General features: G+C 30.6%; 7 protein-coding genes across 7 annotated transcripts; 4 read left to right on the forward strand and 3 right to left on the reverse strand.

Annotated features, from left to right (window-relative positions):
- Positions 1-181: 181 nt before the first annotated feature.
- SAP1 (putative AAA family ATPase SAP1) lies at positions 182-3076 on the forward strand (the record flags this gene model as incomplete). The annotated part of the gene is made up of 1 exon (XM_046078583.1): positions 182-3076. One exon carries the CDS (start codon positions 182-184, stop codon positions 3074-3076), a length of 2895 nt encoding a protein of 964 aa, XP_045936714.1.
- Positions 3077-3973: 897 nt separating this feature from the next.
- SCDLUD_000378 (TauD/TfdA dioxygenase family protein) lies at positions 3974-5143 on the forward strand (the record flags this gene model as incomplete). The annotated part of the gene is made up of 1 exon (XM_046076710.1): positions 3974-5143. One exon carries the CDS (start codon positions 3974-3976, stop codon positions 5141-5143), a length of 1170 nt encoding a protein of 389 aa, XP_045936715.1.
- A 501-nt stretch (positions 5144-5644) lies between these two features.
- NOT3 (CCR4-NOT core subunit NOT3) lies at positions 5645-8209 on the reverse strand (the record flags this gene model as incomplete). The annotated part of the gene is made up of 1 exon (XM_046078582.1): positions 5645-8209. One exon carries the CDS (start codon positions 8207-8209, stop codon positions 5645-5647), a length of 2565 nt encoding a protein of 854 aa, XP_045936716.1.
- Positions 8210-9128: 919 nt separating this feature from the next.
- PRM2 (pheromone-regulated protein PRM2) lies at positions 9129-11195 on the reverse strand (the record flags this gene model as incomplete). The annotated part of the gene is made up of 1 exon (XM_046076709.1): positions 9129-11195. The coding sequence occupies one exon, from the start codon at positions 11193-11195 to the stop codon at positions 9129-9131; it is 2067 nt and encodes a 688-aa protein (XP_045936717.1).
- A 523-nt stretch (positions 11196-11718) lies between these two features.
- SPO73 (Spo73p) lies at positions 11719-12147 on the reverse strand (the record flags this gene model as incomplete). The annotated part of the gene is made up of 1 exon (XM_046078581.1): positions 11719-12147. One exon carries the CDS (start codon positions 12145-12147, stop codon positions 11719-11721), a length of 429 nt encoding a protein of 142 aa, XP_045936718.1.
- An 863-nt stretch (positions 12148-13010) lies between these two features.
- Positions 13011-14348, forward strand: CST6 (Cst6p; the record flags this gene model as incomplete). Its single annotated transcript, XM_046078580.1, has 1 exon — positions 13011-14348. One exon carries the CDS (start codon positions 13011-13013, stop codon positions 14346-14348), a length of 1338 nt encoding a protein of 445 aa, XP_045936719.1.
- Positions 14349-14946: 598 nt separating this feature from the next.
- On the forward strand, positions 14947-16173 carry SCDLUD_000383 (uncharacterized protein; the record flags this gene model as incomplete). Its single annotated transcript, XM_046076708.1, has 1 exon — positions 14947-16173. One exon carries the CDS (start codon positions 14947-14949, stop codon positions 16171-16173), a length of 1227 nt encoding a protein of 408 aa, XP_045936720.1.
- Positions 16174-16216: the final 43 nt, after the last annotated feature.

The following is a 16216-nucleotide window of genomic DNA, read 5'->3' on the forward strand; positions in this document are numbered from 1 at the left end:
CTCGTTTGATAGATTTTATAGATCTTTCTTTTCATTTTTTTAGTTCTATTGGTTTCAACCTTGTGCTTCTTAAACACACATACCTTCCCTTCTACACATAAAGGGCACAGAGAAAAGAATTTAAAAATAGTTGCTTTTTTTTTTTTTTTTTTTTTTTGTTTGTTTGTTTAATAGAATAACGATGGATCATCAAAATAATTCCTTCAGTGTTCTATCCAAATTTTCGAGGTTAAGGAGAAAACCACTACAGCCGTTAACTGACTTGACTGAATTATATAACAGAACAGCGCATCAAACAATATATTACAGAAAATTAACCGAAGATGGTGATTTCAATAATGCCCTTTTTGGGTGGAAGTCACTAAACACACTTATTCTTTATGAATTGCAACAAATGGAAAAGAAATATCCACATCCTGAACTATATAATCAGGACGAATCGAGTTTGATGAATGGTGTTCGTAATTTTCACATGAAATGTATGGAAAATATTGAGTATTGCAAAACGAAATTAGAGGAGAAACAAGGACAAGGAGATGAATCCACCGAAAATAATAATAATCATATTAACAATTCCAAACAGACACAAAGCCCATACTTTTCTACTTATAAAAAATATCATTCGCCATCCCCCTGTAGAAATAAGAGACCTCATAATTATCATCATCATGAATCAGGTAGATTGTTAAGAACATTAAGAGATCCTCATCAACAACAAAAATCGACATCTTATATCTACAATAGTAACAATAGTAGCGCTTCTACAATACCAACGCCTAATGATAACTCAACTAAAGATACATCAGCACCACCATTTATAAAGCATAATAATAATAATAGTAATAGCAATAATAATGATAATAGTAACAGTATTGATAACACCAAAACTGATTCCTTTACATACCTAAAAGAAGAAAAAATGAAAGCGCGACTTAGCCCTCCCCCTGCGATGAAACAAGAAATATTTTCAACAACAGAGCCTGGGTTTGATATTCAGCGGCATGAAGGTTTGGAACTGATTGATTTGACATCAGATGATGATAGTGAAGATGAATTTTCTGTTTGTCAAGCTGAAGAGAAAGGTGTTCAAGATAAAAGTGCTTTTGAAATAAATGATTATTATAATTACAAAGAAGATACTGAGAAGCAACATCAAGAAATTGAGGATCTCGTCACTTTGTTAGACAGATCAATTTTAAACAACTCTGCAACAGAGAATTTTACCTTTACAGATAATAAAACTGCCAACGATAATAACGAAGTTAAAAATGGAAAGGATATTCCCCTATTACCACCTCCGATACCAACGTTGATTCCCCCAGAATTGAGGTTAATTCAGAATGACAGTGGTAACACTGAGATTCCTTCCATGAGAAAATCTAGTCCGTCAGCATCTTCATCTCCATCTCCATCTCCATCCATTGTTTCCAAATCACAGAAACCAAAAGTTATTGGTAGTAACAGTCCAAACTGGAAGCCAAGGCCATCTTTTCTTAAACAAGAAATGTCAAAAAGCTGTACGAATAGTAATGGTAAACCGATTGCTAAATCTTCAGTAGCTAGCAATTATCAGTTGTCAGTTAAAAACCCTATTGCTTCTCAAAATAGTAATAGTACACCAAATGTTAAAGAGTTACGTAATTATAGAACATCTAAACCAAAAGCACATAGTACAAGTTCTTTGGTAAATTCAGTGGGGGGTAAGAAATATAATGGATATGGCAAAAAAGTATCGGTGAATACTAATAATAATAGCTGCGATAATATAAAACCTGGCGGGGGTAGAAGAGTGATTAGAAAGGTAAACTCTTCACCCGCTACAATTAAAAAAAAGACAAAATCTGCAGTTTCAAAATCATCTTCCCCTGCAGTCTATAATGACGGCAGTAGTGTCAATAGACGACCCGTGGCCAAGAAACAATTCTCTAAAAAGACGACTGTAGATCAAAGTCAATTTGACACCTTTAGTGGTTTCAATGGAGATATCAATGCAAACTCGCCAATAGGACAGGATGAAAGAGAACCCGAAATAAGCAAGAATGATTTAAAAAATATTCTAGAGGAGGAAATAATTAACAGCATACCTGGAGTAGATAAAAATGCAGCACGGCAAATTTTTGCGGAAATTGTTGTGTCTGGAGATGAAGTCCATTGGGAAGACATAGCTGGACTAGAAACCGCTAAGAGTTCATTAAAAGAAGCAGTGGTGTATCCATTTTTGAGGCCTGATTTATTTAGAGGGTTGAGAGAACCAATAAGAGGTATGTTATTGTTTGGCCCACCAGGTACTGGTAAAACGATGTTAGCTAGAGCAGTGGCTACTGAATCACAATCCACTTTTTTCAGTATCAGTGCCAGTAGTTTGACTTCCAAATACTTGGGCGAAAGTGAAAAGTTGGTTCGTGCTTTATTTGCCATTGCCAAGAAATTATCACCTAGCATTATATTTGTTGATGAAATAGATAGTATAATGGGAGCTAGGAACAACGAGGGGGAAAATGAAAGCAGTAGAAGAATTAAGAACGAATTTTTAGTTCAGTGGTCATCCTTGTCTTCAGCAACAACAAATAATACTGGTCACAATGAGAATAGTAACAATAATCTAACTGAACAAACACAAATTCCAAGTAAGACTGCGTTTCAGCAAAAACCAGTGGATGATAGGGTTTTGGTGTTGGCGGCTACTAATTTGCCTTGGTCCATAGATGAAGCGGCCAGACGTAGGTTTGTGCGAAGACAATATATCCCGCTACCTGAAGATGAAACTAGATTATTACAACTAAAAAAGTTAATGTCTGCTCAAAATAACACATTGGAGGAACAAGATTTTGAAAAATTAGTCCAATTGACTAAATGTTTTTCCGGCAGTGATATAACCTCCTTATGTAAGGATGCAGCCATGGGTCCTTTAAGAGAATTGGGAGAAAAATTATTGAGTACACCAACTGAAAACATTAGAGCCGTTAAACTGGGTGATTTTGTTAAAAGTTTGCAATATATCAAGCCGTCAGTTTCTACCGCTGGGTTAGCAGATTATGAAAAGTGGGCTACTCAGTATGGTTCATCTGGAGTTTAATAGAAAAAGCCGATAATTTTCTTTTTTTTTTTCCTTCGTATCCCGAAAAAAAATGTATATATATATAGATATATATATCAATAAGGTGAAATTAAATAAAACAAGTAGTAAGAATCAGTTACTCAAGTACGTTATAATATACGCGATTTACCATTCCTCTTACTTTGATGATGATAACGGTGGTTTCAATATAATGCTGTTTTTAATGTGGATAGCTTAACCGCTCGGTAACCTCCTTTTAACCATCGTTATATAAGCCTTATTTGTATAAAAAAAAAAAAATATATTCCGGAGTAAATAAATTCTGTTCGGAACAGCCGAATATTATGTGAAGAATAATGTTTTTCGGAATTGCCGTAATCGCAACTCTCCTTCTTTTGCTTTCCTACCGCTTAAAACAATAAAATCACCGTGATAATTTTTTTTTTTTTTTTTTTTTTGTCGCTCTTGCAGCAATAACAGCACAATTGCCGATAGACCTGGAACGATCCGAAGACTGGAAAAAAAAAAGATAAAAGATAAATGCACACAAAAAAATATTAGAAATAGAAACTAACGTAGAAAAGATAGCCTACCATTGAATAGATAACTAGAATAATCGCTTGAATAACCTTATCATGATGTTATTGGCCTTAATAACAATTGCTAGTAAAGCTGATTGATCTAACTAGTCAAGCATCATAATCATGACATTGAATATTAAATAAATGAAAGAAAAGAAGGTAAAAAAAAAAAAAAAAAAAAAAGTATATAAGTGATACTCAGTTGGATCTTTTTCCTTTTAATTTCAAAGAAAGAAAGAAATAAATAAATAAATAAATAAATAAAATAAAACACAATAAAACAAAAAACAAAACTAGATCAAATATTCTACATCATCAAACAAAAACAAAAAATATGCCCGTTAAAATTACTCCATTAGAAAATAAACCATTGGGTGCTAAAGTCACTTTACCAGAGGGTTGTACTGACCCAAGTACCTTAAACGAAGAAGATTTTCAAACACTATACAATGCTTTATTAACACATTTAGTTTTGGTAATCCCAGGTATGGAAAATTTAACTCCAAAATCACAATGGAAATTAACCACTATGTTCGATTCAAGTTGTGATCAAACTGGTAAATCCTATGGACATGGCAAAGAATTTAGGCACGCTCAATCTGTTTTAAGAAAAGACGGTACTGCTATTCCAGATCAGCCACAAGTTCAAGTATTGGGCCAAGGGACTTTCCCTCCTGGTCATTATGGTCTTGATGAAATTACTTTAACTCACCCAACACATTTTACCTTTCATAAGGATCCATTGCCAGAGGAAAAATGTTTCAATAAAAATACTGGCGCTAAAGACGCCTCCAATGACGATTTGGAATTGACTAGATATTATAGATGGCATATTGATTCAGCATTGTACAAGTTGAGTCCACCAGTATGTACTACTTTATTGGGAATTCATGTTCCACCACATAACAGATTGCAAAAAATTGTTTATGAAGATAATGGTGATGAATTGAACTTGACTCAAGGTGCCACCTGTTTTGTTTCTGGTGCCAATGCATTTGATTTGCTGTCTGATGAAGATAAAGAGTTAGCTTTGCATTCTACTGTAGTTTACGCGCCTCATCCATATATCTTTATTTCCCCTGCTGGTGCAACTGCAGATGGGTTAACTATGGTGAGCGAGGGTAAGGAAATGGCACTTGATAAATTACCAGAATGGGAAGAAAAATATGTTAAGAAATTGCCGCTAGTTTGGACTAACCCTGTTACTAAGAAACAGCATTTACAAGTACATGGGTGTTGTATTTACCAATTAATTTTACCAGATGGTAGTGTTTTGGAGTTAGAAGAGGCCAGGAAAAAAGCTCATAAATTGATGAGACCTGCTATTGATCCTCAACATGTTTATGCTCATTCTTGGGACAAAGGTGACCTATGTATCTTTTTTAATAGAGGTGTTTGGCATAGTGTTACTGGCCAATTCGATGAAGGTGAAAAAAGATTAATGCACCAATGCAATATTGCTAGCGGTAATGATCCTGTTACGATTTTGAGCCCAGAAGAGTAAACGTTAGAAAAAAATGAATCGGGTTCTAACATTACTAAGTTAGCTAAGGGTGTTCTTGCTTAAAATAATAGTGAAAAAATGCTAACGTCTGATTGGTTTTCAACTTTCTATGGTCAATTTTTTTTTTTTTTTTTTTTTTTTTTTTGTTGTTATTGTTGTTGTTCCCTAGAAGGGCATGGTTTTTATAATTATTCAAATACATATTATCTGTTTCTTTTTTTTTTAAGTCAATAATCTTGTTTTACATTGATATGTTATATACATATATATTGCATATAATTGAAATTCAGTCCCACCAAGTGTAACTTATCATGGGTTTTTCTATACAAAGATAGTTATTCATGAAAGAAAAAAAAAAAAAAAAAAAAAAAAAAAAAAAGCAGAAAGCTAATAAAATATATATAATTTAAAATCATCATTGTAGACCTACACTCAATAACAATAAAATATTACATTTTTACTTTTATTTCTTTATATATATATATATATATATATATATATTCATAATAAACCACCTTTCAAGTGCTGTAATAAAGTTTGACCATTACTCATACTACGTTCAATATTATGTACCTTTGGTGATAATACAGCATCTAAATTAGTGTTGTTGGAGGTATTACCTGGTATATTGGCAGTATGAATATTGTTAATATTAACGTTTGGCTGCTGTTGAGGGTGCGCTAAAACAGAATAATCTAATTTAAAATTAACTTTGTCCACACAGGTCCAATCATCACATTTGAATATTTTAAAATCCCTGATTTCATACATTTCATTACTAAATTTGGCATCACCCAAACTCAAAAACCAAGTATCACCAGCTATGTTACATTTCCACTGACGCTCCGTCAACAAAATCTCAGCAATTTTATTTTCTAAAGGTGTTAGAGCAAAATAGTAGGCATAAAACAACGAAAAAGTATCCAATTCGTGAAATGTCAGTAGCACATCTTTTGAAATATTAACAGTATTGGAATCAGGATTTTCAGAAAAAAAGGGAACACTTAAACGAGCTTCATCCCACTGTTGTATCGATCTTATAATATCCATTGGTGCATTAGGTGGCTTCACATTTGAGGGTAAAGCACTCAATCTGGAAATGGCGCATTCGTTTATACATGTTCTTAGGTAATCACGTGGTACAAGCTTGTTTGAGTAAACAAAATTGGACATGACCATATCTTGTAAACCAGCGGGCAACTTGATTAAATCGATGTTAACTGGCTTCAATAGTTCCGTTTGCAAATGTTGTGATACCAAAAATCTTTGTCTACTTTCCTCCAGAGTCATCGACGCTATTTGCTGTTTGTCAATATCTAGTTCATCATCACTAGGTTCAGATTCATAATCATCAACAATTAATTCTTCCGGTACAGTTTCGTTGGAAATATTAGTGGTAGCTTCTTGTTGTTTCACGATATTATTGGTTTTTTGATTATTGATTATATCAATCAGTGGGTTAGAGGAGGAAAAGGATAAATTATTGTTCATGGATATGGATGATAGAGATGGCGTATTATTTTTTGATTTTGGAGTATTGACTTTAGAAGCAGCCGTTGTGGTACTACTACTATTAACATTACTACTACTTGCATTGCTTATGGTACTACCGCTATCATTACTAAGACTAATCAATGTTGTTGCTGGTGGTTTAATAGAATCCTTATGAACAGCCTGAGCTGCTGCTGCTGCCCATTTCAATTCACCTGTTGACTTGGGAGGAGCGGGTTTCAAAGTACTTGTTGTCGTTAGACCATTTAGTGTTTGGTGGATATACTGATGGCCTTGTGATGTTTCCGGCGATACTGAACGTGATGATAACTGAGTTTGCGCTGTTGAAGGTTTAGAAGTAATTGGTGTTTGCTGTTTCGAGGTAACTGTGGAGGATGTAGAGGGTCTAATTCCAGTTGCTGCTACTTCTTGTCTACTACTATCTTCATTGAGCACATTCTTTTTTTTAAGCTTAGAAAATATTGATTTATCCTTGTTGCCTGTAGTATCCTCCGATATATCGTCACTGCGAATGCTAGTTGCTGCTTTGGATAGAGGAGATGGTGTTGTGGAATGTTCACGTACTGATTTTTCGGTGACTGTTATTTGCACAGACTGTTCAGCAGCCTTTGCGGCAGCTTTAGCAGCCAATTTAGCAGCTTGTTTTTGTTCTCTGAGAAGTTTTCTTTGTTCTTTTTTTGATAATTTACTCATATCCAGAGGTTCTGTGCGAATATCGCCATTTTCACCATCACCATTTGTATGACTACCAATGCCTTGATCACCTTCATCTGGATTAATGCCAGATGCAGAAGTACCAGAACGCTGTTGGTTTTCAAAAGCGGCACGAACTTCTGCAGCAATAAATTCATTAGAGTCTAAATCCAAGGCATCGTAAATAGAATCATCCTCTACGAAATCAGCATTACGATTAGTTTCCAAATAATAACATAAATCATCTTCAATGTTCCTGATAAGTTCCGGATCCAACTCTTCATTAGCCACTAGTCTAAGTGCAATTTCCAATTTCTCTTGATGCCATTTGTACCTGGTTTGTAATAGAGTTAAATGTTCTATTTCCTCCTCGTTGCTTGCAGAGGCAGTTTTCCTTTTTTTTTGTAAAAGTTTTAATTTATCAATATCTAACTGAGCAGCATCAAACTGTCTATCTAATTCTTCAATTGATTGAGAAAGATAATCACTGCAATCCTTGATTGCCTGCTGCTGTGGATCCAAAACTTCTGATTTTTTAAGACTTATGTTTGAATAAGCCTTTTCTTTTGATCCTTTTTCTACTGCCTTATACTTTTCCATTGCAACTTCCACATTTCGTCTATAAGTTAAAAGAGAATCTTTATCCTTGACTTCCGGAGTAGATTGCCATGATTTAATTTGCTCTCGCAACCTTTGCAATTTTTTAACTTCTCTCTTTAAATCACTTTCTAATTTTTCTTTTTGAGACGGATTATTCGTGCATTGTTCATGTCTTTCGTAATAACTATCAAAGACTTCTAAACCCTCCGTTATCTTCTTGAAAACACGATCGATTTCCTGCTGAAGTTTTCTGTGAGCCATAATATGTTCTAGTACCAAATTTTGAAAAAAAAAACCTAAAAAATTTGAAAATTATGAGATAAAATAGTTAAGCTCTCCGTTGAGGGGGGGTTTTGTTTTATTATAGAAATAATAATAAGGTTTTTATTTTATTATTTTAATTAGTAAAGTAGTTATAACTCTTTAGCAACCTTTTTTTTTTTTTCTCTCTCTCTCTAGGGAAAGGTGTTATACGAGGAGTTATAAACCTGTGAAATGAACAAAATGTAATTAGAAGGTATCTTTGTATTGAATTTTTAAATGTAATTTGCAATATGCTTTCTAAAATACAAATAAAAATAAAGTTAAAAAAAAAATTTTTTTCTTTTTTGGTTTTGCTTTTTTTTTTTTTTTTTTCTTTTTCCTTTTCTTTTTCTTCTTTTTTTTTTTTTATTTTTATTTTTTTTTTTTTTCTTCTTTTTTTGTACTTTTCTGTTTGTTGAACTTTTGCTGATAATTTTAAGTTATTTAAAGGATTTGTCAAATGAGTTAGATATATTTCTTTATGCCTGTCTAAACACCCTCGGCCCACTCTGCTAAACTCCTTTTTTTTTAAAAAAGATTTTAGACAGAAAAAAAAAATAAGCTGTTATTTTTGTAACATGCCATTTAATAACAAAAAAAAAAAAAAGAGAAAAAAACACGTGCAGTTTGTATTTTTCGTAATGTATTTTTCGTAAAAAAAAAAAATAATAGGAAAATTGTTTCATATTTATCCGGGTAAGCTTGAAAGACAGATGAAAAAAAAAAAAAACAAGCGCCAGTGACGTCTTACCATTTTTAGCGCGAAGCCAAAACTAATTTTAACAATAAAATATTGCCGCCAATATCAATTACTATAAAAATTATACAAATTTTTAAAATAATATAAACTTTCAAGCACAAAAATTATCTCTATGTTTTAATATTGAAAATTAATAGCATGTACAATATGATGAATAATTATTATACCTAAAAGGCCCAACAATGTATAATTAAAACAATTCATTATAATATTTTTTACCTTATCCGTCGGTACATTGTCTTCTTTGTTTTCTTCCATTGACAGAATGTTGTTTTTGTCACGTTTAGTTATAATTGCTGAAAATGCTTCATCAGCAACAGTGCTATTGATTATCTTTGCCATAATCTTTTCATTAAACTCTAAGTTAATAAGTTCAAAGACATAATTATAATATCCTTGTGTAGCCTTATTTTGCTCTTCCAAAAAAATATTGGTTCCATTTAATTCATTAAACAATAACACGCTATCGCTATATTTTTCGTTATAAATATGCTCAATGTCGTTGATATATTCAAGTATGGAACCACTGTAATTACTGTTACCTTGATCATTGATTAAATTATACCTCATTGAATCTTGTAAATTTTTATTGATTTCTTCTTGAAAATCATTTATGCCACTGCAAATTGAACCTAATCTATTTAGAAAAGTTTCATTCTTAGTGGATCCAATAGTAGTTTCATATATTTCTTTTGTATTTTCGACCAAAGACCTTTTGGATAGTGTCGAGCTTTTATCAACTTCTTTGATGTCAGAAAAAATACTATATTCGTTAGGGTACAGACTTAGCGTTAAATACTTTTCAATTAAAATAATGAAAAATAAGTAATATAACCATTTTCCATTGTTGAAAATATTAAACAAATTACAAGCTTTATTAACACTATCGCTTTTATCATAAGCTTTATCTTCTATATCGCTCGTCCCTAGTCTAGTACCAAATTTTGTACAGTTAAAAAATAAAACATTATTGTATTCATTAATATAATTGATTATCATCTGCGGTAAATGGTTCTGTAAGCTAAATTCAAAATTCCTAATGTTTTGCTGATGATCATCTTTATTATTTTTGTACTGTTCCAAGAAAAATGGAACTATATTATTAGTTATTTTCTTATGAACCAATTTATTTTGATTAGTATACTTATAGTGATTTCTAATTAAACTTGCAATAATTGACATAACAAATATGGAAATGAAAATGCATGTGTACACTATGCTAAGTATTTTCTTTTTTTTATTATTATTTTGAACGTTTTTATTATCATCTTCATAATCGAATTTAGTTGAATCAGTACTAGTGGTTTTATAGTCTCTTTTGCTTTTATTCACTGTAGATAATGCTGTATGATTATTATTACCAGTGCTATTATACTCTTGTTTAATACTTGTTATAAATTCATTGATCATTCTATTAAAAGTGGCATTTTGAGAACTATTCAAATTAAATAAGTATTTTGAGCTGATGTTATGAAGATTGATGGATTCGTTCCAAAAATTGGGCTTTAATTTGCTGAAGGAAGTATAAGGAGATATAATATCATTAATAGTGTTATTAAAAATGTTATAATCGAATTGCAAAAGAGTTAAATTGGCATTGTCACTATCATCAGTGTTTCCGCTTCCGCTAATAATAGCTCCATTGTTTAAAAGTTCCTCTACAGTATCATTAATAAGTTTTGATTTATTGTATAGAAATGCAGATATTTTGTTAGAAGCAGTAGTTAAAACATTCACCTCATAATTCTCCATAATATTATAAGCATTGATCCACTCATTTATATTGGAATTAATCATGGGGAAAATCGATTGCTTTATCGTTACCTTATTTATTTCATTAATTTTTTCATCCAATGTGTCATAAATTACAGATTTTATTTCATTTGAAGGTATATTAATGTTAGTGGCAGCAGTAGTGGTAATTGTAATGGTACTAGTCGTAATAGTAGTTCCAGTAGCAAAAATTAATGATGTTGTATCATTTATAAATGAAGTAATAGTAGCATTTTGTTTGTATGTTTGTTGATTTGGGTCATTGTTAGCGATATTTGTAGTAATATTAGTACTAGCAGCAGTATTTATTGTATATAAAACCCAAATAGTGGATAAAAATAGTAGCACTGGACTAATTAAATAAACTTTAAAGAAATCATTGATAAGTAAAACTTTTAAATCTATATTCATATTGAGAATATTAAAGAAGCAATCTTTTTATTTTGTTTGTTTGGTTATTAAGTAAAGCAACGCAAATTTGCTTTTTTTTTTTTTCTTTTTTTTTTATTAAAAAAAAAAAAAAAAAAAACGATCAATAGCAGTTATTAATATAAATATTGTTAATTATAATTATAGTAAAATACAGAGAGTAAACGTAGAGAATAAGAGAAAAATAGTAAGAGGAGTAACTAAATAAATATAAATTTCTATAAATTCATACTCTTATTATATACAGTTGCGTTTTGCGATATAAATTTATTTTTTTAATAGTATACATTTTTGATGGAAGGAATGAATAATAAAGAAGGTGTCTGTATGACAGGTGTTTCATCTTAGAAAGGGAATCGACCTTAAAGTTAAAAAAAAAAAAAAAAAAAAAAAAAAAAAACTGCAATGACCGAGAAATTCATTTTCCGAATGTCCTAAAACGCGCAGGTGATAAAAATCGGTAATGTTGGTAATTTTGCTTTTATAAACATAATAAAAGTAACCTTTAAACCACAGGTAGCCTAATCCAAAACCTTCTTCTAACGATACCATATTTACCATTCCAATTTTCTGATCTAAAATTCCAAGCATAATACCAGCCTTGTTCGTCTATATCGTCTGGCGTGGTAAGTACATTGTTATTATTATTATAAGAAATATCTTCCTCATTTCTTTTACTAACACTTTTAAAGTATTTTGAAGAATAAAAATCTATACTAACAAACCATTTATATTCAGTGGTCTGTGGCTGTTGTCTTTGTCTTTCTAATGGATATAATTTAGGACCACCTGACACATGTACCAAATCGGGGAATGTTTGATATTTTGGTGGATCTAAATGTTTAATTAATAATCTCGCTGAATATATTGGGTACCCCAATAAAGTTATACCTCTTTGATTTTCTATTATTATATCAGGGGGTGATTCTGTCATGGTTTATACTGTTATTTTTGTTCTTTAAATATTATTGTTTTAAGATGAGAAGACGAGGTTTTTCAACAATGCAAATAAAATAAAAAAAAAAAAAAAGGGTACAATGAGGGGTAGAGTGTTCCGCTCTAATATACAGAAGTTTGTTCCAAACATTTATAGTTGATTAATTTTGTTATACACACTCATCACGTTTTTTTTTTTTGTGTCGGGTTATATCTAGTGTTATTTATATGTAAGTTTACACGTGCTTGAAAAGCATATTGATCACATGACCATTAATATGGCATGTACATATTTTAGTACAAGAATACAAATAGTACTGTCTTTTCTCTTGAAAGGTAAGAGATGTACTAGGGTTAAATCTTAACTAGTTGATTTTATAAACCTTATCACTTTAAGCTATGTCAATTACGAATATAAATATTTGTATTGATTATATTATTTTATTTTATTCGGGTAAATATATAAATTAAAAAAATTTTTTTTTTTTTTTTTTTTTTTTTTTTTTTTTTTTAGTATTATTGGAAATGCAGCAGTTAACATCAATTCTCTTTGACAAACAAAAAAGGAGTTTTTTTTTTTTCTTCTACGCATATGCTAAAAAAAAAAAAAACCATATGACAAATATTTTCATTAATAATAATAAATTCATTACTAAAAAAAAAAAACTTTCAATTCTTCTCGGATTAATACTTTAGTTTATCCCATTTTGTTCGTATCCATATTTATAATCGTTTCAACATTGTTATATGAGAAAAAAAAGTTTAAAACAAATTGTTAAAATCAAAAAGAGCAGATAAAGCACATCACATTTGTATCTAGGGACTGGTAATAACAAAGAAATTAGCTTCGTGAATAAAAATATGACACTTTCTAACAATAACACAGGGAAGGAACATCTTAATAGTTCAACTCCTCCGCAGCCTTATGTTATAAATGGTCAACAACAGCCACAAGTCCCACTACAACCTCAGTCACAGCACTTGAAATATAATTATAATAATGCAAATTACAATAAAAATAACAATAATGGTTTAGCCAATAATCATCATGGGCTTTTATCGCTGCATGACTCGTTATCATCTTTATACCAACCATTTGGCATAGATGTTTCTCATTTTCCATTAACCAATCCACCTATTTTCCAAACTGGTATGTTTGAGGATGTAAGTAGAAAGGCATATGTTAATGGTTCTAATGCTGCCATAAAGGGAGAGTTTAGCACTGCTGCTACTCGACAATATAATAGTCCTGTTGCAAATGCAGGTACACTTGCATCTGATAACGTGCAATCTGGAAGTAATAGTCTTGAAGGCAGCGAGGTTGTTAATTTAGATAACAATAACAATATTACACCTACCTCCATAGAAGGAAATTCTTCAAATATTTTTAAGAAAGAAGAACAGGATGATATCAACATCCTTTATAATATCAACAATCTGGGCGCTGGTAATACTAACAATAATACGAATTCTAATGAGCCTAAATCCTCCGAAACTGATATCGATAAAAGGTTTCCTTCGCTTAATAGATACCCTTTTCAGCGTAGAATTAGTATATCTAATGGTCAAATAGGACAGTTGGGTGAAAATCCAGAATTAGTCGATGAATTATACTACTTACAACCACCACCTTTACCGTCTCTATATCACGATAATACTGGTTATACTAATGCACATGATAATAACAATAATACTAATAATGCTTCGTCAGTACAGAGAAGTGGTAGTAATGTACCATCTATTTCAAACCGCAATGGTGAGGTTGGCGTATACACCAATATTAATGGTATCACAACTCATGCTGATGATGGCGGTGCCCTTTCTAGCATAAATGGGAATACTGTTAGTAATAATACTGAGACATTTGATATTAATAGTAATACACCCAGTAATAGTAGGGCAAAGACGTCTAATAATAATAACACTAATGATAATAATAATAATACTGCACATAAGTTATCTGGCATTGGAAGAAGATCACATCCTCCTTCTTCCGACTTAATACCCGGTACTCCGGACTGGAAAAGAGCCAGATTGTTGGAAAGGAATAGAATTGCTGCTAACAAATGTAGACAGAGAAAAAAAGTACAACAGGAACAGTTTATGAGGGACTATGAAAGACTTAAATATGAGAATAAAGAATTGAAGAAAAGAATTGAAGTTTTAGATAACATAATCAAAGGTTTATCAAAAAATTAGGAACTATTTGTTGTCATCATGATGAAAAATTATAGATTGGGAGGGGGCTACAGTGATATGCCTAGGTATTTTTGTAGGTAGCATGGGTATTTATTATTATTATTATATGTTCTATAGTTGGCGCTATTGGTGTTATTTTTATAGATAACTTTTTTTTTTTTTTTTTTTTCATTATCATCATTATTAGTATTATTATTAAAATTATTTTCTCACCTTATTAATTATCATAATTTTATATTTTTATATGAAACATTTTTATCTTTATTTAATCCTTTTTGTAATGTGATTTGTTCATAATCTTGCAAGCAATATCAGAATAAATGTTATATATTTCATTCTCAAGGGATTTATAAGATATACCGTTCATCCATCTTCTATATGTAACTTTTTTTTTTTTTTATTTTATTTTTTTTTTTCGTTTTATTTCAGTTTTTCCGAATCATGTTTAGCCGCTGAAGCTACTTCAGATTACTCTTGCCCTTGGTTTTTACTTGTTCTATATGCTAACTTAACATTCAGCATTATACTCTTACTTGGTGGAATGATAAAAAAGTAAAATAACACAAAAGAAAAGCATCTGTATAAAAAAAAAAACTTAATGTCAAGCAAATACGAAACAACTTCAAAGCAAATAAATAAGAAACGAAGTACAATAAAGTTTAAGGATGAAAAAGAATTCCAATTGGCTTTGGCATTGACTAAATTAAGAAATAAAAATATTTGGTTAAAGTTATTACACAAATATATACCTAATAATGATATCAACTATTTATATGATAACTCTGATATGGCTGCTACCCACAATGAATGTGGTGCCGATCTTGGGTTTTTGGTGGGTCCCGTTTTGGATAACGTTTCGTATGCTAATTTTACTAAAGTTTGCAATTTTTTGAAACTCAATGACTCCCAAACTTTTTTAACCGTGTTAAACTGTCAGTTAGCTCATGCTAAGGACTCGAACATAGATAGAAACAATGTGTCTCTCTTTTCCATATTGGTAAACGAACCATTTATAAGGATCAAAAATACCAGATCTTATAAGAACGTTTTGAATCTGTTTCTATACTATTATTTTTCACCAAAGAATATATTGAAAAATGGTAAAAATAATTACAATTTTTTCACTTTATTACTAATTATTTTGTCATTAATTTATTGGGGTGAAAAACATTTGAAAATTGCTCACCTAAAAAAAGGAAAACTGAGGGGGGAAGGAAACATTTCAAATGTATTGCTTCAAGAATACTATGATAATATAACTGAACTAGATTTGGCAAATGATAAGGAAAGTAATTGTAATACTGAAAAAATATTGGAATATAACAAACTAATATTTCTATTGTATGGTATTCAAAAAATTATAAAGAATAATAAGAAAAAAAGTAATGGAAATATGAAAAATACCAGCAGTTTTGATAATAAGAAGCAAGAAAATATGTTTGAAATTTTACGGAAAAAATGTATTTTTATCATAACTACACTAATTATTAGTAACTATAAAATAAATCAAAACAACTTAGCATTGTTCACTGTTCAAAAGATAACTATTAAACTACCCAAATATTTAGAAATTTTTTGCACATATATTGCAAACAATAATATTGAAACAGTAAAGCCATCAATATTACCACAAGACATTCAACTTTGTAAAAAATTTGTCCAATTATATATACTTTTCATTTTACCGATTGTACTTGAAAATTTTTGCAATAAAAAAAGGGAAAAAGATGATATAAAATTAATCCATTCATTGCTAATTATATTAAACGATTATAAAATTTTATATAGTTTCCAAAAAATAAAATCAACTTACACCAAGTTTTAATATAAACGAATACCAAAATAAAAAAGAAAGGTTGATTAAATTA

Source organism: Saccharomycodes ludwigii, chromosome I, assembly GCF_020623625.1.
Source record: "Saccharomycodes ludwigii strain NBRC 1722 chromosome I, whole genome shotgun sequence".
Classification (NCBI taxonomy): domain Eukaryota; kingdom Fungi; phylum Ascomycota; class Saccharomycetes; order Saccharomycodales; family Saccharomycodaceae; genus Saccharomycodes; species Saccharomycodes ludwigii.